General features: G+C 40.5%; 1 protein-coding gene across 1 annotated transcript; it reads right to left on the bottom strand.

The window, feature by feature from the left end:
• Nucleotides 1–2,099: 2,099 nt before the first annotated feature.
• LOC124870684 (protein APCDD1-like) lies at nucleotides 2,100–23,430 on the bottom strand. The gene is made up of 5 exons (XM_047369507.1): nucleotides 23,139–23,430; nucleotides 17,135–17,306; nucleotides 16,282–16,807; nucleotides 5,167–5,488; nucleotides 2,100–2,991 (listed from the first exon to the last, which is right to left on the bottom strand). Exons 1-5 carry the CDS (start codon nucleotides 23,176–23,178, stop codon nucleotides 2,513–2,515), a joined length of 1,539 nt encoding a protein of 512 aa, XP_047225463.1. The 5' UTR covers nucleotides 23,179–23,430; the 3' UTR covers nucleotides 2,100–2,512.
• Nucleotides 23,431–24,486: the final 1,056 nt, after the last annotated feature.

The following is a 24,486-nucleotide window of genomic DNA, read 5'->3' as shown; positions in this document are numbered from 1 at the left end:
GATGCCACAGTCAGTGAGAAAAATAAAAATCTTTCAGCTGAATCCAGATGACTTTCTTGAGTTAAAAACATCCCGAAACAACAGCTGCTACTGATTTCAACGCATTTAAAGAACATACACACAGGTGCATTTCAGTAAATCAGAATATAGAATTGGGTTGTCAAAGTAATTATTCAACGATACTCATTTGCATCAAAATCAACATAAACCGACCAATTTACATTTGTCCAAATAGTCTTTTAGTCAACTTTTGGCTGCAGCAGCGCTGCAACAACAGAGACACTCAGCCTTTCCCTCCCTGCAGTCATTCACCTGACAATAAGCGGCTGCTGGAAGTTTTAAACTCGACTGACATGTCGAGTACAGCCAGAAAAAAAACATGCGACTTTCTTTGTCTGACAAGGCAAACAAACACAAAGCGTTGTTCGGAGGCACAGGAAAAAAATAAAATGCTGAACGATGTTACATCGTAGTGATGCTAACTCTACAAGCTAATGCTACAACACTGATGTTTAAGAGCAACTTAAAAAAAGGCCATTAAAGTTCCTGTATCTGCATCAGTGAAGTACTGAACCTCCTAGGCGACATAAGCTAATGCTATCTGTTAAAATACTAGCTTCATGGACACAGACAGCCCCGCGACGGTGCTTTGTCGGTCTCCGCCATCGAGATGCGATTCCAAACCACGCAATGCTGCGCTCTACTGCAGTACAAATTATCGCATTGTCCCCTTCCATTTGGTTTTGTCGTTATTAAATAAGTTCAAATATTGCCATGTTGTAATTAATGGATATATTTTTTGTTTTTTTGTATTTCTGTCAATTATATTTGTACTATTCTTTGCATTTGTTCTTTGCTGGCTACAAAACAAATTGCCCCTTGGGGGACAATAAGGTTTATCTTGATCAAAAAGCTAATTTATTTCAGCAATTCTTTTGAAAAAGTTAACCCTGAATTATATAGGTTTACTACACACAGTCATATAATTCTGCTGACAAGATCTTTACTCTCACAGAAGTGCTGAGGGATCACAGGAGTATGCTTCTTCGCTCTACATGTGTTTTGTGGATCTGGAGAAGGCCTACAACCGTGTCCAACAAGGTGCTTTGTAGGTGGGGGGTGCTATGGGAGTATGGGGTATCAGGCTGGTAATTAAGAGCTATCCAATCCTTGTATCCCCAAAGCAAGAGCTGTGTCTGCATTCTCGGCATTAGGTAGTTCTTAATATGTGTTGGACTCTGCTGGGGCAGCTCCTCCTTGTCATGGATCCTGTTTGTGCTGTTCATGGACAGGATCTCATGGTGTAGTTGTGGAGAGGAAGGCGTCTAGTTTGGAAACTCAGGGTCTCATTTTTGGTGTTTGCATATGATGTGGGTGTATTGGCTTCTTCAGGCTCTTACCTCCAGCATGTACTAGAGAGGTTCACAGCTGAATGTGACGTGGCTGGGATGAGGCCATGGTTCTCGACTGTAAAATGGTGGATTGCCCCCTCTGGGTAGTCCCACTGGAAGGGTCTGGGGAAGACCCAGCACATATATAGTCCTTGAAGGGACTAAATATCTCTTCTGGCCTGGGAATGCCTTGGGATTCCCCGGAATAAGATGGAGAGATTAGCCAGGAAGAGGTATGTCTGGGTTTTCCTTTCTGACCTTTCCACCCCTGTGACCACAGATGATTAAAACTTAATTCAGAGTGCTGTATCCCAGCAAGCTATCAATTGAAAGTTTAGTAGAAGTAAAAACTGGTAGAAAATCAATTCCTATTCAAGATGAACAAGAGAGACCGGCTAGGTATCATCCTGTATGTTTCATTGTTACACCGTCTTGGCTGTTACTGGAGTTGTGTTTTAGTGCTGCTGTCTGAGATTTTCAAACTCAGCGAGTCCCTTCCCGGTTAAATAAAGGTTGAAATTGAAATAATAAAAAATAACTAGTAATATGTACCCCTAAGCCCAACCCTATCTTACCGAGAGACAGAATTTTGCATTTTCATTGGCTGTAAACCATAATCATCTAGATGAACAGAAATAAATGCAAATTAAATATTGCCGTGTAATGAATCGATACGAGTTTCACTTTTTGAATTGAAATACTAAAATAAACTCTTTAGATATTCTAATTTATTGAGATGCATCTGTAAACGTGCTGCAGCTCAGTTTTTACAGTCAGCAGTAGCTTCGTGAGCTTTTCTCCTGAAGTCACAGTTGTCAAGAAAATGTTTCCACACGTCAAACAGTGCTTTTTGTTGTAAGAACCCATGATGTGATAGTTTCTGGATTAAAAATGGTGCAGAAAAGAAACATAATCTCAGATCTGTGTAGGTATAAAGAGAGCTTTTAATCTAGTTGTGGACCCACAGACTAGTTGTTCCACTCTAAAGTGCAGATCCTGCGGTGCAGCAGTGTCAAGTCTTGGTCGCTGGAGAGGAATTCAGTTCTCACTCTCCTATAAACCCAAACAAAAAGTTTTCGTTTTAGTTCTTGAGTTTTTTGTTAACCCTCACTGTTGCATGTTTATAAAAAGAAAAAGCCCAAACTGCTCCCTAACTTTGACAAAGTCGCAGCGATGAGCAGTACAGCGATGCATTTGCTGCAGCCTCCGTACCATCCCGGGGCGCCGTTATGGTACAGCAGACTCTGTTCTGCATCATCATCCCCTCTGTTGTGATTGGACCGCTGGCTGCTCGATGAGCACTGCACCAGGGGCATCTGGTAGGAGCTGGCTCTCTTCTCCGGGCGGTCGGGGCTGGTGCCGTCGCTGGGGCGCTGGCCGTTGTAGAGCAGGTAGCGGCCGTGGGCGTCCTGCTCCATGCGGAAAAGCTCATACTCTGTGTGGGGAAGCCGGATGCCCAGCGCCACGCAGCCGTTGGTCACGGTGACGTCCTGCTCCACCCCCACCTGCCACGAGCCCTGCACACCGCACTCGTTGCCGTTAAAGACGTTCAGGAGGGAGGTGGTGGCCACATCCGTGGGCGTGACTCTCATGTGGTTCACTAGAGGAGGGGGACACAAGAAGATTCAATTATCTGTAGAGATGCAGCAGTTTAATTTCTAAACATCATCTGAAACTGAAATATTTGGACAAATGCAACCTTTAATTTGAGGACTGTACATTTATTTAGTGGGGAGAAAAAAAAAAGTCAAATTATTTTGTTTGTTTTACAAAATCACTGGTGGCACAATTATTGGTGCCCCAAAGGTGTACCAGATCAATTATTTACTGTTGTAGCACAACATTCACTCAACCTAAATTCACATTTCACAATATGAAATAGTTCTGTTTTACTGATCAATTATTTTATAACATAACATTCTCAATAGTACCTCCAGTTAAGACCAAAATTATTCATACTCCTTACAGATTTAGGTTTAAAGGAATTTTTGAATTTTAACAAAACAGGTTTCGTCTAATTGGAAGTTAACTTTTCTGAGCGGCCCAGCCAGTCAGAGTCCGGATTTGAATCTGATGAAGAATCTGTGAAAAGAGCTAAAGATTAGGGTGATGGCAAGGAGGCATTCCAACCTCAAAGACTTGGTACAAATAATTTTTGACATGCCTCTTTAAAAATAATAAGAAACACCCTAATTAATAAATGGATACTCATTTATAGTTTTATTGTCTTTTCAGAGATGTCTGTCAAATTTAAAATCATAAATTTTTAAATCTTCAAGGGGTATGAATAATTGTGGGCCTAACTGTAGATCCTGCCATTCTGGGTCAATTAGCATACTTGTTATGTCACCCTCAACCCTTTAATCCAGCTGAACTCACCAAAAAGCTACTCTCATTCACAGGCTTTCATGTTCTCGTCGTCAGAAAGCAAAACAACTGATAGAAATAGAACAGATTTACCCATTCACACTACCTTTTCAATTGTGACTGCCCTTGATGTACTTCAGTACTGGTGTTCCTCTTTGATAACATCCTGATTCTTTTTAAACAGTTCAGCTGACAAATGCTGACCTGTTAAAACATGTCATTTAAAAGGAAAATCTGGGCTGTAATTGCCCTTATATTTACCTCTACGATAGTCAATTGGAATGGACAGATTGCATTGAGCTCATTCCTCTTCATTTATTCATTTATTAATTAAAAGTAATTCATTGTGTTTTCCAGAGAATAATATCCCTCAGGTGCCATTATGGACATTTTTATCCATTAAGCCAATCTTCCCCAATCATTAGGGAAGAACGGAAGGAAGGAGGGACGTGGATATAATGAAGGCAGGACACAAATAAGGACAAAGAGGAAGAATGAGCAATTTAGGAGACTAATGATGATGAAAGTTAGGGCACAAAGAGGGAAGGAGAGGAAAAAGGAAGAAAAAAAGGAGAGAAGGAAGACAGGTAAGGAAAGGGTGGCAGAAAAGGACACAGAAGGACGCAAGAAAACAGAGTGATACAAGTAAAGGCATAAGGAAGAGAAGAATGAAAGAAGGAAATACATTTGGGGCTGAGAAAGGAGAACAAGGAAGGAATACGGTAAGACTCAAAGAGAAAAAGAAGAAAGCAGACAAGGAAATGAAGAACAAATGGACAACTTTTACCCAATAACATAGGAAATATTATTTTTCCATACACTCATGTTCCTTTTCCAAACTTTTCTAGACCTGGAAAACACATTTCCAGACAGCATAGGAACCATCTATGTAGAACCTTATGAATCCTAAACGTTCTGGACCCGTATTCACAAACAATCCTAAGACTAAAGTAGCTCCTAGTGACGTCAGAAAGAAAAATCTTAGAATCTTTGGAATTCTAAGATTTTTCTTAGAATTTTCCTCGGTAAGACACAAGTTATTCACAAAGCATCTAAGGCCTTAAGAGCTCCTACCGTAAGAAATGTTAAGAGTAGTGAGGAGGACTTTTAGTGAGCCTAAGAGTGTCTTAAGCAGAGAAGATGGAGGAAAGACAGAGAAAGGAGAGATATTCTCAGAACAAGGAATAACAGCGAATTAATAAAACACTACCGGCTTGATCATGCAGGGATCCACACCCTAAACAGCCAGGTAAATGAGCACAGATTGCTTCAGATGTTGGTTGGGAAAAATGTCTTTAATCTGATCAGATGGTAAATTTACCAGGTAAAGGCTCCACAACACATTGACATTTTAAACTTTTTCTTCTCTTAATTACAAAATAAAGTGAAAGAATAAAAGACTAAAAACCTTTAAAGACAAAGTTGGTCCCTCCCATTACACGGGTGGAGGGAAGCCCTCGGCTGTAGCGGCCCTGAGCGTAGATGGTGAAGGTGGGGTGTTTGCAGGTGGGGTCGGAGTAGTGGTAGTAGTGCCCCTCCCAGGTGTGGTTGCTGTCATGGAAGACAAAGTGGCGAGTGAGGAAGAGGACCTCAGGGCGCACTTCACAGCGCTGGCTCACCCACTGACCGTACAGGCCCACGGTCAGGTCAGCCCGCGGTGGCAGGATGGGCGGGTGGAACTCGTCTGAGCGGTAGATGATCCGACAGACGATGCAGCCATGGTCGTGGTTCTGATAATAAAGAGATAATGTGATCAGTTAGTTAAAATAAAAGAGTTTAATGGTCGATGCTGATACCTGCTTTAGCTTCCCACAGGACTTAAACAACCGACATCACCTCCATTTTAACAGTGATACCATAATAAAATATAGAGGAAAACATAGACACTGGCTGAACTTCTACTGTAACTAACTGTATGTGCTCTCTTTCCTACTCTAGACTTGAAAACTGGCTCAGAGTTAATCTGTTTAGCTGTCTTTCTCTCCTAGATGAAGCCACTAAAGGAGCTATAACCATTAATGTTTTACTTTTCTTTCCCAAAGAAAGGACTCCTGGATCAGTGCTTCTGTGTTCTTTTTGTGTCTCTGTTCTGTCCTCTTAAACTCCCAGTCGGTCGTGGCAGATGGCCGCTCATACTGAGCCTGGTTCTGCTGGAGGTTTCTTCCTGTTAAAAGGGAGTTTTTCCTCTCCACTGTCGCTACATGCATGCTCAGTATGAGGGATTGCTGCAAAGTCAACACCAGTGACTGTCCACTGTCTCTACATGCTCATCCAGGAGGAGTGAATGCTGCAAGTCACTGACTGGATGCAATCTGCTGGGTTTCCTTAGACAGAAAAACCTTTTATCCAATTTGAATAAATAACTGAATCTGACTGCACTGTTCAATGGTTAGGATTAATTGGAATGTATGTACCTGATTTGAAATCTGTATGATTCGATTGAACTGACTTTGTAAAGTGCCTTGAGACGACATGTGTTGTGAAGTGGCGCTAGATAAATAAACTGAATTGAATTGAATAAGGCCCACTATTGCCACAGAATCATGTGCACCCTGTGTGATTTCACACATTTTAGGAAAGAATAAATGTGGGCTTTCTAACTGTATTCCTCTCCAGAAATTGTATTTTTGTATTACGTTTTACAGATACAAAAAAATTTATATTAATCTTACTTAGATTTCCATAGTGTTGTTAGAATGTATATGAAAATATCCATTTGACCAAATAAGTTGGAATAAACAGGTTTTCATAGCTTGAGTTGCCTTGAAATCCATCACCAGCATCATGTCACAAAATTTACATAAAGAACGACCTACATTGCTCAGAGGTGAAAGAAGAAAACTGGTAATGTTCCAGCTTCATGTCTGGGTAACAGCATTATGCTAGATTTCTGGATGAACTGAAGGTACAACACACCAAGCAGCGAGCAGGAACAAAGGTCACTCTGAGGCAAAAATCATCAACATGAGCAACTGTTCAGATCATATCAGGTCTGGTCCACAGACAGGACAGCTGTGGCTTTTCAACTGCAGAAACAACTGGAAGCTTTCACGCAGTATTCAAGAAAATCTCTTCCAAAGACTGAATTCCCATGAGGCTGGTTTGACTTTGTTATTACAGGGTAGGTAAGGTTTTATACCTAACCTCCTAAACTCAGTCACGGTTTTCCCAGACAATCTGTCTGCAAAAGGTTTCCAGGAAGAACAAATGAAAAGAGGGAAATAGAAGGAGAGAAATCTGCAGATGAGATATTCCCAGCGCAGCACCATAACCGCCTTGGAGTGAGAGGTTAATGAGATGACTGGGATTGAGGCGCTCTGTGATTTCAGCTCTGAATATTAGTATTTTTATGGTTTTACCACCACAGTTGTTCATTTGAGCAAGAGCTGCTGCAAGACGGATAGAGTTGGAAGAAAACACATTGCAGATCTACAGGAAATCACAGCTCCTCCAACACAAACTGATAAAAAAACAAACAAAAAAAACCCCAAAACAAACATCCTTTGTTCTGAATAGATTATAATCTGCCAGCATGGAATAACTGAAGACTGATAAATAAGTATAAAATTGGGCTGTCTGCTGTTGCATGTGATTGGGAATGCCTGTAGACATGACAGAAATATTTTTCATAACTAAATGACATGATCCGGTAAAGTGTTAAAGCCAGCTGGGAGGAACTTGGAAAAGCTTTTATTTTCCGGATTGCAAATAAAAATGTTACAGCTGCAGTGACACCATCTCAAATGAGACAATTTGTTTTTCTCTTTTTTTGTGAGGATTCTAAGGTGGTTCCAAGTGTATTCTTCCACTGAGAACATCTGGACAAAACCAAAGCAGAAGGCATGATGAGCAAATGTCAGACCAGGAAAACTGCAGAAGCTAAAAAGAAATAATGCTTTTTGAAATGAGCCTTTTGTTATCCTGCTGGAAACTGTGACAGTTCTAAGATCCAGTGGAAATTATTTGTTTATGAAGTTCTGGTAGCTCTTGTGCTTTACTCTGGCTAATAACTGCACTCTGTTTCTATTTTCAGTAGAAAGTACCCCTGCCCCAGTGCTACTGTGTTTAGCAGTGTCTTTCTGGGGCAAAGCTATTGACACAGCTATTACTACCAATACCTCTATACCCTAATTTTATTTCCTAAAGAAAGCACTCTTTTGCTTTGTTTGGCTTAGTCTTTTTTCTAGATAGAACAATTGATGGAGCTATTGCCATGTTGTTTCCATAGAAAGTATTCCTGGCTCTAGATTTATATGCTTAGTTCCATCTTTTTTCAAGGCAAAGGCACTAATGGAGTTTTTGCTGCCTCAAACCCTGGGGACCCTTTCGTTTTCTTTCCTATAGAAAGTACTCCAGTGCTTCAGTGCTTTTTTTCTGGTGTACAGCTTAATAGCATAACTTTAAGGAAACATTTAACCACACCACTTTTCCTTTTGAAAAATGAATATCTCAATCTAGAAGAGAACGCAGATATTTCAATAATGCTGAATAACCCACAAGGCCAGTAGGTGGTGAAAATAATCTGCTTAATATGGTGTTGATATAAAATGAAACATTCTGAGTACTATTTGTGGGTTGAACAAAAGATTAAGACAATATTTCCTTTATTCTGGTTTAATGATCTTTTTTAAATACCCAGTTTAGTTGCCACAATGACATTATTGTTCATAGCTAATTCACAAAGCAGGCTGTGAGGTCATTTAACCATAAAGTACTCAGTTTCACAAAAAAAGTCTGTTAACTTGCCACTTCTAAAGGAAATTTTAAAATGTTGAGTTTTACTCTGTGTGAATAAAATTCAGTCAAATTTGTATAAATTCAGTCCATTTACCATTAGCAGGGTGAATATCATGAGCTCCTTAAAAAACATGTCTTTAACTACAGAGGGCATAAGAAGTGATACAGAAATAAAGTGCAATTCTAACCCCAATCCCTTTTGAATGAAACATGCTGGTCCTCAGAGACAGCATTTTTTAAATATGTATTGAATTGTACCAGCGTCTTTTCAACAAAATGATTCCCTGCTAAATTTCTCTATTATTGAAAACACAATTCAACATCTTGTTAACTCAAAGCAACGTAAGAAGGGATGATGAGACTAAAATGGTTCTTTAGCAACAAGTGCTTGAACCAAAATAGATCATCACCAAGTAGTCTTTAGTCCTCCTCAGTGAGGTAGCGGTGAAGCAGGGCGAGAGAAAATGAAAGAAACAAATTTCTCTCTTGCATCACTGCCAAGTTCCACCCAATAACCACAAATGAACTTCCTGGCACCAGCAAGTGTTCTGGGCTGGGACCAGTTCTGGGTATAGCAACTTAAAATTAATGGATTAGATGGCCACTAAAACCTCCCGAATAAAAACAAAAAAAACATGTTACAGCTTAAAGAGGTGGTTGTACAGCAGAGCAAGTCCTTGTTAACCACCCAGAAACAAAACAATTCCAACCATATTTCCTGATTGTTCCCAGCTGAAAACCAAAGAATTAAGAAATGTGTTCAAATTAGTAGACAGATAGAATTATAAAACTCAAGGTTAATAACATTTGTATTACTAAACTCCAATAATCAATTTTTATTTAGCTTTGTTTAGGAAAAAAATGTATAGGCCAGGCTACATTAAATTCCTGGTGGTGATTAAAAATATTAGTTTGAAAGTACATATTAGATTTTCCACCACCCGGAACAACAGGACTGTTCAATGAACTCAGTGAAGATCGAAGAACAAAAACTTTGGATTTACAAAAGTTGGGAAGGTCTTTTAGAGCCATTTCTAAACAAGTGCAGATCCCAAGAGTATCAATTCAGACGACTGTATCCTAGTTAAGAGTTGATCAAATACATCAGCACTTTCTCAAGGTCAAACGGAGGAATTGATGACAACTAAACTGAATTAGATCCCCAACAGAGTTGTTTACAAGACTTTCTGTGATGGTACAGTTACAGAATAGGCTTAGGCTGGTTATGGGTTTCAAGGTTTTAAAAAGTTCAGGTTTCAGAGCTGCTAAAATTTTCCATCATATTGTCCCGTAGGTTCAAAGTCCTTTTAAATAGATGCCAGAAAACATGCAGCGACCGGTTTTCCTGAAAGCAGAAAAGACAGAATAGGAGGAAGACATGTCCGTAGGCAGAGAGAGTAAAGGAAAGGCAAGAGAATAGGACAGAGTTGCGACTTTGACGGGAAAAGCTAGAGAGTTGGCTGACATAAGGCAGAGGAGGAAGGTGGACATATTGTTTGTTCAGGTGACCAGGTGTAAATGTTCTAGCAAGGCTAGAACCTTTGGAGCGGGGTTCAAGCTGTTCTACTACGGTGTGGATGGCAAGAGAAATGGTGAAGGAGTTATCGTGAAGGAGGAGCCTGTCATGAATGTTCTGGAGGAAAGAGTGAAAGATAAGGTAATGAGTCTAGAAATGAAAGGTGTGCTATTCAACATTGTTAGTAGTTATGCCCTACAGGTAGGATGTGTTAGAGGAGAAGGAGAAGTTCTAGAGCAAGTTGGATGAAGTGATGTACAATATCCCCAGAGTGAGAGAGTGGCGACTGATGCAGATCTTAATAAACATGTTGGAGTACTTTCTTCCAGAAGAAGCAGGAACATAAAGGTGACTTACAAGAGTGGAGGTAGGAGCACACAGGTGGATTATATCATGTGTAGATGATGTAATCTGAAGGAAACTCAGTGACTGCAAGGCAGTGGTAGGTGTTGCCAGACAGCACAGGATGGTGGTGTGTAGAATGACTCTGGTGGTGATGAAGATGAAGAGGACAAAGGCAGAGCAGAGGACAAAGTGGAAGCGGAAAAAGGAAGACAATGGTTTGGCTTTCAGAGACGAGTTGAAACGGAGTCTGGTTGGCCAGGAGGAGCTTCCAGATGATGGGACAGCTACAAATAATGCTTTCAGAGAGACAGGTAGGAGACTACCTGGTATGTCTTAAGGAAGGAAAGTTGATAAGGAGACTTGGTGGTGGAATGAGGTATGTAAAGAGAAGAGATCAGCTAAGAAGTAGTGAGACACTGTGAGGACTGGAGAGGGTCACCAGAAGTACAGGGAGACTCAGCATAAAATGAAGGTAGAGGCAGCTAAGGTCAAACAAAGAGCAAATAGTGACTTGTATGATAGGTTGGACAGTAGGGAGGAAGAGAAGGATTTATACAGGTTGGCAAGGCAGAGAGGCAGATATAGAAAGGATGTTCAGCAGGTTAAGGTTATTAAGGATTAAGATAGAAATGTACTGACAAGTGCAACATGTGTGATAGGAAGATGGAAGGAGAACTTTGAACAGTTGCTGAATGAGGAAAATGGGAAAGAACAAAGAGCAGTAGAAGTGACCACTGTGGATCAGATAGTAGCCAAAATCAGTAAAGAGGAAGTAAGGAAAGCATTGAAAAAGGATGAAGAGCGGAAAGGCAGTTGGTCCTAATGATACTCGTAGAGGTATGGAAGTGTCTAGGAATGACTGCAGTAGAGTTTTACAATTACATCTTAGAGAGTAAGAAGATGTCTGAGGAAGAAGTGTGCTGCTACACGTTTCAAGAACAAAGGAGATGTGCAGAGCTGTGGCAACTACAGAGGAATAAAACTGAGGAGTCATACACTACTCAAAAAAAATAAAGGGAACACTCAAATAACACATCCTAGATCTGAATGAATGAAATATTCTCATTGAATATTTTGTTCTGTACAAAGTTGAATGTGCTGACAACAAAATCACACAAAAATCATCAATGGGAATCAAATCTATTAACCAATGGAGGCCTGGATTTGGAGTCACACACAAAATTAAAGAGGAAAAACACACTACAGGCTGATCCAACTTTGATGTAATGTCCTTAAAACAAGTCAAAATGAGGCTCAGTATTGTGTATGACCTCCCTACAACGCCTGGACATGTTCCTGATGAGATGACGGATGGTCTCGTGAGGGATCTCCTCCCAGACCTGGACTAAAGCATCCGCCAACTCCTGGACAGTCTGTGGTGCAACGTGACATTGGTGGATGGAGCGAGACATGATGTCCCAGATGTGTTCAATCGGATTCAGGTCTAGGGAACAGGCGGGCCAGTCCATAGCTTCAATGTCTTCATCTTGCAGGAACTGCTGACACACTCCAGCCACATGAGGTCTAGCATTGTCCTGTATTAGGAGGAACCCAGGGACAACCGCACCAGCATATGGTCTCACAAGGGGTCTGAGGATCTCATCTCGGTACCTAATGGCTGTCAGGCTACCTCTGGCGAGCACATGGAGGGCCATGTGGCCCTCCAAAGAAATGCCAGCCCACACCATTACTGACCCACTGCCAAACCGGTCATGCTGAAGGATGTTGCAGGCAGCAGATCACTCTCCACGGTGTCTCCAGACTCTGTCACGTATGTCACATGTGCTCAGTGTGAACCTGCTTTCATCTGTGAAGAGCACAAGGCACCAGTGGCGAATTTGCCAATCCTGGTGTTCTCTGGCAAATGCCAAGCGTCCTGCATGATGTTGGGCTGTGAGCACAACCCCCATTTGTGGATGTCGGGCCCTCATACCATCCTCATGGAGTCGGTTTATAACCGTTTGTGCAGACACATGTACATTTGTGGCCTGCTGGAGGTCATTTTTCAGGGCTCTGGCAGTGCTCCTCCTGTTCCTCCTTGCACAAAGGTGGAGGTAGCGGTCCTGCTGCTGGGTTGTTGCCCTCCTACGGCCTCCTCCACGTCTCCTGGTGTACTGGCCTGTCTCCTGGTAGCGCCTCCAGGCTCTGGACACTATGCTGACAGACACAGCAAACCTTCTTGCCACAGCTCGCATTGATGTACCATCCTGGATGAGCTGCACTACCTGAGCCACTTGTGTGGGTTGTAGAGTCCGTCTCATGCTACCACGAGTGTGAAAGCACCACCAACATTCAAAAGTGACCAAAACATCAGCCAGAAAGCATAGGTACTGAGAAGTGATCTGTGGTCCCCACCTGCAGAACCACTCCTTTATTGAGTGAGTCTTGCTAATCGCCAAAGATTTCCCCCTGTTGTCTTTTCCATTTGCACAACAACATGTGAAATTGATTGTCAATCAGTGTTGCTTCCTAAGTGGACAGTTTGATTTCATAGAAGTTTGATTTACTTGGAGTTATAGTGAGTTGTTAAAGTGTTCCCTTTATTTTTTTGAGCAGTGTACAATCAAGTTATGGGAAAGAGTAGTAAAAGGTAGACTGAGGTCAGAAGTGAGCATTTGTGCACAGCAGTAAGGTTTCTTGGCAAAAAAAAGTATAACAGATGTAGTATTTGCTTTGAGGATGTTGATAGAGAATGTCAGAGGGAGCTGCAATGTGTTTTTGTGGATCTAAAGAATCTGACGGTGACGAGAGAGGAGCTGTGGTATTGTAGGAGGAAGTCTGGAGTAGTAATCTCCATGGACTATGGTGTTTGCAGATGACATTGTGATCTGTGGTGAGAGCAGGAAACAAGTGGAAGAAAATCTAGAGAGGTGGAGATTTTCCCTGGAAGGGAGAGAAATGAAGGTTGGTCAGAGCGAGACAGAATACATGTATGTGAATGAGGTGGATCCAAGTGGAGCCGTGAGGTTATAGGGAACCGAGATTATGAAGGTGGAGGATTTTAAGTACTTAAGTACAGTCCAGAGCAATGGTGATTGTGGAAAAGAGGTGATCAAACGTGTCCAAGCAGTTTGGAACGGGTGGAGAAAAGTGTCAGGTGTGATAAAAGTGTTTCAGCGAGAATCAAAGGAAACATGTACAAGACTGTGATGAGAGCAGAAATATTTCATGGTTTAAAGACAGTGGCACTGACGAAGAGACAGGAGGCAGGACTGGAGGTAGCAGAGATGAAGATGTTGAGGTTTTCTTTGGGAGTGATGAGGATGAATAGGATCAGGAAAGAGTACATCAGAGAGATAGCTCATGTTAGATGTGTTTGATATAAAGCCGGAGAGACCAAACAGAGATGGTCTGAAGATGTGAAGAGGAGGGATAGTGAGTAGAAGAATACTGAAGGTGGAACTGCAAGGCAGGAGGCCTAAGGGAAGAGCGAAGAGGAGATTTATGGATGGAGTGAAAGAGGACATGAAGGTAGTGGATATAATTAGATGGAGACAGATAACTCAAGAAAAGCTGAAAGAAGCTAAATTCAATAGTATTGTGTTATAATATTAGGTTAATATATTACATGTAGTAGTACAGGATTTTAGCAACAGAAGAATAATTGTTGCTTCTGTGTTTTAAATGAAAGCGTTTAGATCCCGGTATACAGTTTATCATAAGATGAAAATCTCCTGCTGGCCCATCAAGAATACAAACTATATGTTTCCACCTCTAAAGAAGCAATTATTAAGTTACCATTCTAGACCAGATTTTAAAGGAAAACAGAAGATATTTATTTTCTTCATCATGTAGGTGACCTTTCATCAAAAGGAATAGTGCAGGAGCATTTGCCTGACTTCACCTTAACGTGGATCTGTATCAAGAATAAAACCACAATACTTTTATAAAGAAGAAAACCAAAGGAAGACAGAACCAGGCAACACTTTGACTTGAGCCTCAGGCAGGCATGAAACCAGACTCGCTATGCGCTTGCTGGAATATTTAACACGGCTTCACGATTCCAATCTTCTACAAATACCACATGTTAATTGTTCCCAGAGATATTCCCCGGCTTCACATTGCACTTCTTCAGGCCAAAGGGCGCTTAAGGAGAGAGGCTGTGGTCATGACAGCCCAACAGGGGAGTTCGTGTGATCCTTCCACACTCTGTTTATATTCTGATCAGCAACACCAAGGCCCATTAGCCCAGTAAAAAAGGGTATTTGTTTAGATAGCTCACTCCAGCAGGAGTTCATTGTAATCTTTGCAGGCTGTGACAGTGAAAACATCACTTGGGGGTTTTTAGCCAGCAGGGAAACTCCTGTTCAGCAGTATAAACAGAGAAATTACAACCTGTCGGCACAGCACAGCAGAGAAGAGAGAGAGAGGAGTTTTTGTCTAACCTGAGATTTGAGATGAAATCAACACAGTTTCTGCTTTCCCTTAATGCAACTGTTTATTGGGTGAGGTTAATTATTGGGCTTAGTTTATATTAACATATGCTATGACAAGAAGGGAAGCATGCACAGAGAGGCGGGGTTTGATTCCTCAAAAATACAGCAATATTTAATAGGAAAATACTACTTGACATGTTAATGGTCTGCACTTGCTTAGAAGGTCACTTCTTTTAGACAGTTCAAGTTAAATGCGCCTCAAAATACGCTTTCCCAGCTGTACATTTGTAAAGGTCAGGTCAGGCCCTTGAAAATGTGTGTGTGGTCTCTGAGGTGATATGAGGCGGGCGTTGCATACTAACTCTCAAGCTTGGGATAGAAAATAAACCACTATCTCAGGCCCAGGAGGATGTCGTAAGAGACACAGGTCAAATCTGCAGGTGGGAAAATTGTCTCCCTCTTTTGCTGCATTTCACACATAAGCTGCTACTTTGCTACTCCACTGATTGATAGGGAGAACAGGCATACGGGGAGAAGTGCAGCAGAGGATGCTTAAGTTCATTGCTTATTTAATATGCAGCTTTCACATTATGTCATTAGTTTGAATTGTTCTCATCCAGATCTTACTATATCATTCCTCTCAGTGAATATTTCCCAGATAAAATTAGTTACCTCAGGCTGGATTCTTAAAAACAAATATAAATCAAACAAACCATGCAATCTTTTGAACAACTCTTTAAGAAGGAATGGATCCACAACATTTGGCTCCCTTTTAATATAATTTCTAATGACAACCCAGCTCATCAGCTACAGGTTTCAGGGGGAGTTTAACCATAAAGAACAAAACAAGTGAAATAGCACGTTTTATAAGCGAGCACAGTAAACCCTGAAAACAGTCTCACTTATTCTGGTGCTGGTCATAAAAACCAATATAAATAATGAAACAAACCCACAACTAAGCTCACTTCCTGCCTGCAGAAAGCACCGACACAATGGCAACATAACCAGGATGAAGAACCAACTCAGCATATCCAATACGTTTTAATGGTCAGGGCACAAATCTTCTGTTTATATTAAGTTTTAAGCAAGGCAGCGTGGTAACAGGGACCTTACAATGATATACTGTATACATGTGGGCGTAAAAGCCTAAACTGTGCCCCTGTGTGTACATACAACAGTCACCAAGCTCTCACCTTTGAGGGGAAGTACTGCAACTCTTTTTTCCATAAAGTTTTGTATTTTTTTCTACCAATGTTCTCTTGTGAACATTGCGACTCCACAGAGAGCCGCACTCAGTTAAAGTTTGTTTGAACATAATTTATAAAGTTTTCAAAAGTAAGTTACTGCAATTTTTCAATACTTTCATTTGAAGCATTAATGCACAACACAACTACTAGTTCTGGACATGCAGGTAATCTGTCTGCAGTTATCTATATAACATCACATTTGAATCATAAAATATCCAAACAAACAAAAAAACTAAGACCAAGGTAAGCTAACCCTATTAAAAAAAGAAGTAGCTCAATAGAAACAGGCACTGGGGACCAACCTTAGCATTCTGCAGAGGGATCTGGTAGCTAGAAGGTTTGTAGTAGAGCCTCTGCGTCGGCTCGGTGTGGATGTCTCCCAGAAACAGCTCCTCCACCAGGTGATCCAGGTTGTGATGTAGGTACTGCTTCTCTACCCGCAGCAGCTGCAGTTCGTGCATGGTGAAGTTAAGCTCTCTGGAGCAGTCATAGCCTCCCTCTTCGTTCCACAGCTCGTAGATCATGCCGGGTTCCCAGGGGCCCTTTGTAGCCCCTCTGCAGCTGCGGCTGAGCCTCTGGCTCAGCTCTTTGGCCTTAGCCACCGTGTGAGACACTGTCTGGACCTGGTGGAGTTGGTACTCTGCCTCTGTGCCGCCCCGAACTATCCAGGAGGTCTGGCGCAGGCGGAGTCGACCATGAATGACCAGCGTGTAGGTGGGTTTGGTGCAGTGGTTGTCCTCGTAGTAGAACTGGTGGGCCTGGAAGGTGTTGTTGGGGTAAAACCTGTAGGAGCGAGTTAGAAACTCTGGACCAGGCCTCACCTCACAGCTGCAACAAAGAATAAAGGCAAACTCCAATAAACCTCCACTAATTGGCAGCATAACTGGCATTCTAACAAGATTACAAACTGAACAGGATTTTAAATAGGTTAAAAAAACAGGTCATGTTTGCTATTTCTTTAATATATAATCCCAAAGGGAAATTAATAAGAATCCTAATGGTGATTGTTTGCTTTATGTTTACCATTTGTCAGATGAGCTGTAACTGCAATACAAATTAAGGCCTTCCACATTACATTCCTATTAACAGTTTCATTCAATGTGTAAACTAAAAATGTTCTGCAAGACTACAGTTGCAGCTGGAAAACAAGCGAACCTGGTGGACACCCAGTGGCCCTCCAGGTTGGGCGGCATCTGCACGGTGATTCGGGCTCCGTTGTGGAGGTGCTTCAGCATGTGGTTACACAAGGAGTCTTTGGAGGAAGGACCAAAGGTTTTCCTCAAAGATCGATGACTGGAGTAAGGCAGAGATGAACCTTCAGCCCAAACTGAGGGAAAAACAGTACCAACAATTATGTTTAGAGGATCATCTTACTTGTAATTAAAAGTGCTCAAAAGAACTCTGGATTTTTATTCTCTACTAAATAAAGTACAACTACTTTCAGAAGGTCTCAAAAGGTAAATTAGAGTGAGATTAAAGGGGGAAAGAAGAACCCCGCTGGTTTACAACTTTACTCTCGTACTGCTTTAAACTTCTTTGCATGCTTAATTTAATCAGTTGAACCCACATAGACACAACAGAAACTCAACAGCTTCATCAGTGGCCTGTGATGCCTCCTCTGAATGGAAAATGTATCTGATTATGTGATAATCTGTAACCTGAATAAACAATTTAACCACATGGAAAAGGTAAGGGTGTGACGCTCGCTGTGATAACAGGATACAGCTTCTCATCTGATTTCTGCCGGCCCGCTCTCCATCCAACCAAGCGGAAGACAATAACTTTAGAGCTGGAATGCCCTTGACAAGATAAAATGTCGGAAATGAAAGTATTTTCAAAGACTGGCCCTCAGGCTTGCATTCCACTGAAGTTTTATTCCATGTAATACCACCATATCATAAAAATCAACCTTGAAATATGAAGAGCTGACTGGCCTGCAAATATCACCCAATGCCCTGGAATGCCACTGCGGGCTGCTCTGGTGCTTTTAACTTGAGACTAATTAGAAGAAGAGGGACAAAAAGAACCATCTGATTAAAGGAAGCCAAAACCCAGTGAAAACCAAAGCTGCCTCCAGCTGTCTTGACACCAGGGCTCGGCTTGTATAAATCACCACGTCACAGTGTGGAGGCTTCATTTCAGTCTCGGCTGGTGGCGTTAGCAGCACTGCTTTAGTTCAGTCAACTTATTGCTCATACCTGTAAAGTATTTCATACAGGTGAAACTAGAAAACACTATGGTGGGAATGTTAAATTTTACTTTTTGAAATTAAGATAGACCTTATTTTATAGGATGATTGGTACAACACATACAGTGTCAGCTCACTTTTGAAGGAAATACGAAAAATTAAGGCCACTAGTACCTAAAATTAATTAAAACACAATACCCCATAGTGAGAAGTTATTGAGCAGAGTCAAAAATAAATCGAATGCTCATAAATATTCACAGCTTTTGTCATGACACTCAAAGATAGGCTCAGATGTATCGTGATTCATTCAGATCATTCCTTCGATGTTTCTACAACTTGATTGGAGATCAGTTGATTGAACATGATTTGAAATGGTACACACTTTCACCGTAGAGGTTCTCACAGATGGCAGCATATATTGGAGAAGAAACTAAGCGGGGAAGTCAAAATAACTGTCTGTAGATCTCAGAGTCAATCACAAATCTGGGGAAGGATCAAGAAATGTTTTTAACAGCACTGAATGTCCCTAAAAGCTTTGTGGTCTCCATTATTTGGAAATGGAGGAATGTTTGAACTAACAAGACCCTCACTGGATCTGTCTGGCTTAACAAACAAAAGAGGCAGAGCTCCATAGATTTCTTGTTGTTTTCAGTCAGATGCTTCTTCAGACCTGCTGCTTTAGATTCTTTGAAGAAACTTGGATAATATGAGTTACAACAATATTTAAGTCCACTTTGGGATTAAAAAGGTTTTATTGAACTGAGTTATAGAGACAGGACAACCATCCAGAAGGTCAGTCATCTCTAATTCACTGCACCAATCAGGGCTTTAAGGTAGAGTGGCCAGATGATCACGGCAGCCGATTTGAATTTTTTCTGACAGAACAACACTAGAGATTTTTAGACCAGGAGAAACAAAATCCTCTGGTCTGATGAAACCAAAACATAGAACTTCCTTGTCTGAAAAGGATCCTTCAGCAAATACTGATCCGGAGGTCTCTGAACTTCAGACGATCCATCTTTAGAAGGTGAGGATTCATCTCACGCAACAATGATCTGAAGCACACAATTCCTCTCTACTTAAAAAGGCAGCTTTATTGTTCATGTCATGCCTTATTGTCTAGACGGTTAAAATGAAATCAGTTAAAGTTGACTCCATCTTTACAGTATGGAAGCCAACCTGGCAGCTTCCTGATCTCTCAGCCAATCCAATGTGAGCATGAATGGTACATCAGCTTTACAACAACAGAAAACAGTAGACCTCAATAATTGAAAATAATAGTAATAATTATAATAATAACAGTAATAGTTATTATACTGCTTTTGGTTTCTGGTGTTTTCAGTAGTTTTCTTTACAAAGACATTAACTATGTCTTTTATACCTTTAAGTAAATCCCAGACTTTTTAATTCCTCGTTATCTGAAGAGTCTGATCTGAGCATCAGCATCAACTTGTACATTTCCTGGCAGAAAAGTGAGATGTTTTGTCTAACTTATCTGCCTACACTGATATCAAACAGACCAGATATAAAGTCAGCAGCATCCATCCAAACCATATAAAAATCTCAAACATCATAAAGAGATGCGAACATCATTCTGAGCAGTTTTTAAATCAGAGTTACAAATCTTTTAACGTTAAAGCCAAATGTGAGCCAAACTCCCAGATGGAAAACAGACTGACGGAGAGATAAATGAGGAAATGATTATAAGGAGCTTATGTGTACCCTGTTTGAAGTCTCATTCATCTTTCTTTCACACATTAAACAGGTGACGGATGTACCAGAGAGCGGAGCCGGAGCGCCATCTTTTTCAAACTTCTTCCGTCATTAAGGCAATAATCATAACAACTGAGACGTTCTCTGCTGCTGCTTTCCCAAGCTGCTGCACTCTACCTCGAATCAAAGTGACCACAAAACTCCCAGAGCCCTAAACCACAGTGAACATTTCCAGTTGGCCTGATCCCACTGGTGAGGTAAACGAACTGGGAGCTCTGACAACAGCAGAGACTGCACATCATTTATACGAAGAGAAAAATCCAAAGTGGGAACCACACAAAGGACTTTTGTTTGTTTAATCTCAGAATTCGGAGGATGGAGAGAAAATAAGACTAACTTTAAAACATTTATTTCCTTGAGGACATTTAGATTCTACTGGTGTTAGACTGACTTTCTTTGAGCAGAGTGAACACAGATCCAGGTGTCAGTCTGAATTTATATGTAGGCGTGAAAGGAAGCCTAATAACAGGGAAGTATCACCATGTTTGATAGTTTAGGAGCTGCAGACGTGTAGAAAGCCAGTCTGGAGAAATCTGGAAGATGGATTATTTTCTAGGTCTGGACAAGAATGAAAACAAGAAATTATTTATGCAAAAAAATACGTATTTCAAGACTTCTTTATTTCAACAGTTGTATCCATCCATCATCGTTAATCAGCTGATCTATTCGTTTCCAAATCAACTATCGTCCATCCCTCTGTCCATCCAATGTTTTGTCCATTCATCCATCCATCTCTCTTTTTATCCATCCATCTGTCCAATAAACCATCCAGGCATCCATCTAACCATCTGTCCACCCATCCGTCCCTCCATACATCCATGTCTGTACTAGTGTGGCAGGTTCCATATTTACATTCTGACCACAGCTCAGATATTTGCCATGAACACACAGTGAACTTCTGTATCTATACGATAAGAATGGGCTAGATATGGACTGTGGAGCCCTGAGTGTGAGATGTGTGAAGAAGAATGAAGATAAAAACAGACTGGCTTAAATCATGAAAATAACTCCAAGGCATTATCACGTTAATGTAGATGTGAGACCTGTGCTGAGATAAGCCTCTCCTCTCCTATCTTTTTAACACATGTTTGCACAGAAACAGATGCTTCTCTGGCTGCTGACGTTCATTGCTGCTGTGCATTTGGTCTCAGAAATCCACCTGAACTGACTGTTTTTATAAAGTCTGACAGGTTGAGCTCTGTTTAGACTCAAATCTAGCTGTTGTAGAAGAAAATAAGATTTCCTAAGTAGCTTTTTGTGGGTTCAGATTTAAATATGTAGAATCCGTTGCTGGGTGAACTTGTAATAGGACAGTTTTAATTTTTATCTTTTTCGGATGCTTTATTTAAAACAACTGAAGCAATGAAAAGTCAAAAATTTGATCTCAAAAGACAATTTTTCACTGAACATGCTAAAAAAAGATAGCTGTGGTTACAGCAACGCAACATGAAGCCTATTTTACTTGAAAGGATATTTTTAGTGTGATGGCAGTTGGAGGTTAACTTTAAAAAAGGTTAATCGAGATGTGATTTAACAGACTCAAGCTGTTTAATCAGTCGCTCATTTATTTTTTAAAACACTCTGCATGTCAGCTCTGAGGTTTTTCGCCCCTCGTAAATTTCCAGCACACTGTAATCCACAATGACAGAGCATTTTCATTGCCACTAAGTAAACCTGCAATAACACACCACTTAATTTAGACTTCAAGACACTTAAACACACTTAAGAATAAGTGGAACGCCGAAGCTTCCTTTTTATGTGCACCAGTTCTTTATGCTTGCTGCCAAAATGTTGCTTTGTACTGTCATCTGCAGCAGATGGAGTGGGTCAACAGCAGGTCCTTAATCCAGCGCTGCACAAACACGGGTTTTTATCAGGAACGGATGTTTAAAGTGGCTCTTAACCGTTCCAGATCTTTCATCTACAGAACAGCCTCAGGGAGGGCTTGTGTTGCCGTCTAACTTTCAACCATGAGTCACTAAAGAATTATTATTATTCTAACCTGCTGATAAACAGGTGTAATAAACATCAAATTAGAATTCAATCAAAAAGTTCATTTGTTCCAGTAATACAATTCAAAAGTGAAATTACACAAAACCTGATATATTTCAAGTGTTTGTTCATTTAGATGATTATGGATTACAGCACATTAATACACAAAATTAGGGTTACTAAAAATGGGAATGTTACGTACAACAAATAAAATGGATTTTGAATACAGAAAGGTCCGTTTGGTGAAGTGTATGTCAATGTACTGTACCTTATATGCACTTAATTCTTAGACTGGGCTCCTTTTGCGTGAACTACAGCACCAAAATGGTGTGGCATGCAGGCGACCATTCTGTCGCTCTGTTAAAGTGTTAAAAAAGCCCAGGTGGCTTTCATAGCCTCTGTATTGCTGGGTCTGGTGTCTCTCATGTTCCTCTTGACAACAATCAATATATTCCCCATGGGATCATCAGTTAAAATAAGGATTCTTTGCTCAGATAAAAGCTAAAACAGGTGCTTGACAACTGAAGGACATTAAACTTGCAGAATATAAAGTAGGGATTTTTTACCTTTTATTACATAAGCCTTATTTGACTTACATTCAACACCAAATGTGTCTTCATCAGGGGGTCAAAACAATAAGTCCTGGTGAAATTTGCAGAGCATAAGTTGATATATGATTAGCGAACACAGTCCTACTCCTCATTCTCTATAGCATATTGCTGTTTGTGCACCTTTATCCAGCACATTTTTTCCTTCCACTAAATTTCATGCCATTAACATACTTGGGTACAGCACTCTGTAAACAGCCAGCTTCTTTAGCAATTACCTTTTGTGGCTTAGTCTATACTTGTAAAGGTTGTCAGTGACTATTTGCTGGACAACTGTCAACACAACAGTCTACCGCTTGCTTGTTTTAAAAATGATTTTTTTATTGGTCTAATGTAATATTCTAGTAAAAATTAACTATTTAAATATATCACTTGGTGTAATGAATCATTAAAATATACAAGCTTGTCTTTTTTAAGTAAATTACTGAAATTAAAAACTAAACTTTTTAATAAGACTTATTTATTGCATCTATAAATCTACAGAAATTACATTAAGCAAGTGTGATGATATGAAAGACGGGAATTCAAGCCTCTTTTTTGTTGCAGCAAATAAAACAAGACGAATCATGCAAAGTGTAGACAAAAATAAACTTTTTACCTAAAAAAGCAACAAGAAGCACTGCAGGAGTCAGGTCCATTTCGCTCCTCCAACGACTAAAACAAGCTTCCCGGCGGATTCCACTGGAGTTTCCTCCTTTAGTTATTCCCGCAGAAATCCCGGTTTAATCCAGAGTTTGGAGCAAACCCTCCAGCAAAATCCGAGCATCTTGTCAGAAAACGCGCCTCTGATTCTGCCAGAAATGAAACCATCCAAGGTTGTCAGGAACATGCAGGCGCATAGAAGGTGAGTCCAAACGCTTCAGCGCCGCAGCTCGGCTCCTTCATGCGCCCCGCGGCCCGGAGGAGAGTTTAAAAAGTGCGTTCAAACACCGGAACCATCGCCCCGCCCTAGGTGAGATTTAATGGGCGTGTTTGTGTTTCCTTTAAGGTCCAGACTGTGACAGTGAACTGGTCTAGATCAGAGATCTGCAACCTTTACAATCCAAAGACACATTTTTAGCTTAATAAATCTCGTTTAGAGCGCCTAATGTTACATGAACTTCTAAATAATTTCACTTTTTAGTTTTTGACAAATATCTACTATTAGAAATCATTTTTAAAGAACTACAATTTCATTTCTATTATTATTATTATTATTATTATTATGTTTTAAAATAAAAAAACAACAACATTTTTGCAAAAAGAGGATTCATTGTCTTCTATGGGATGTTTGGATAAAATTATGTTTTAAAAAAGCATAGTTTCCAAACTAATGACACGGAAAATTGCTTTGTTCTTAGCAAATGCAAAATCTGCATTTGTTATATTTATATTTTAAAAAATTTGCTGGTCCTTTATGATTTTTAACCAAGGTTTTTAAGAGCCAAAGAGGAACTTGTGGCTCCGGAGCCGCAGGTTGAAGACCTCCGGTCTGGATGTTTCTGTTCTCTTACTCTATTCAGTAAATGCATGATAATTAGTGTTCATAAAAAGTTCTGCTCCATCAACCTTTGACACACCATGGGGATCTAAAAGTGCCAGAACTCAATAAATGAATATGAAATGATTACTTAATAACATCATTGATTAATTAGCATTGCAATCAAATAAATAGTTTTTTTTATTAACACAAATATTGGCCTTTGCTTGTGATAAACCCAAGAAACCTGAAAACTTACCTGACAGGAAGCGAGCATTGCTCTGTCCAATCAGTATGTTTAATGGCTCGTAACCATAAACACCTGAGGTTTCCGTCACAGAGCTTCTTTGACGACGGTATTCTGTAAAAATCAAGGCCACTTATTCCCCCATCTCTGTTCTAACAGCCACCAACACAACAAGACACTCTATGTTTGTTGTGGATACTGTTTTGGTTTTACTTTGCTCATTTCTGGTGTTTTTCTGCC

This window comes from Girardinichthys multiradiatus, chromosome 6, assembly GCF_021462225.1.
Source record: "Girardinichthys multiradiatus isolate DD_20200921_A chromosome 6, DD_fGirMul_XY1, whole genome shotgun sequence".
In the NCBI taxonomy this organism is placed as follows: domain Eukaryota; kingdom Metazoa; phylum Chordata; class Actinopteri; order Cyprinodontiformes; family Goodeidae; genus Girardinichthys; species Girardinichthys multiradiatus.
The sequence above is the reverse complement of the archived record's forward strand: the minus strand, read 5'-3'. Positions and strand labels throughout refer to the sequence as shown.

Excerpts from the sequence above, each read along its gene's own strand:
- LOC124870684 (XM_047369507.1), bottom strand. The coding sequence starts at position 23,178 with ATGGACCTGACTCCTGCAGTGCTTCTTGTTGCTTTTTTAG. Across the intron at positions 16,808-17,134 it reads GGCCACTGGGTGTCCACCAG|CTGTGAGGTGAGGCCTGGTC; the intron begins GTTCGCTTGTTT and ends TCTTTGTTGCAG. Across the intron at positions 5,489-16,281 it reads TCCCTCTGCAGAATGCTAAG|AACCACGACCATGGCTGCAT; the intron begins GTTGGTCCCCAG and ends CTTTATTATCAG.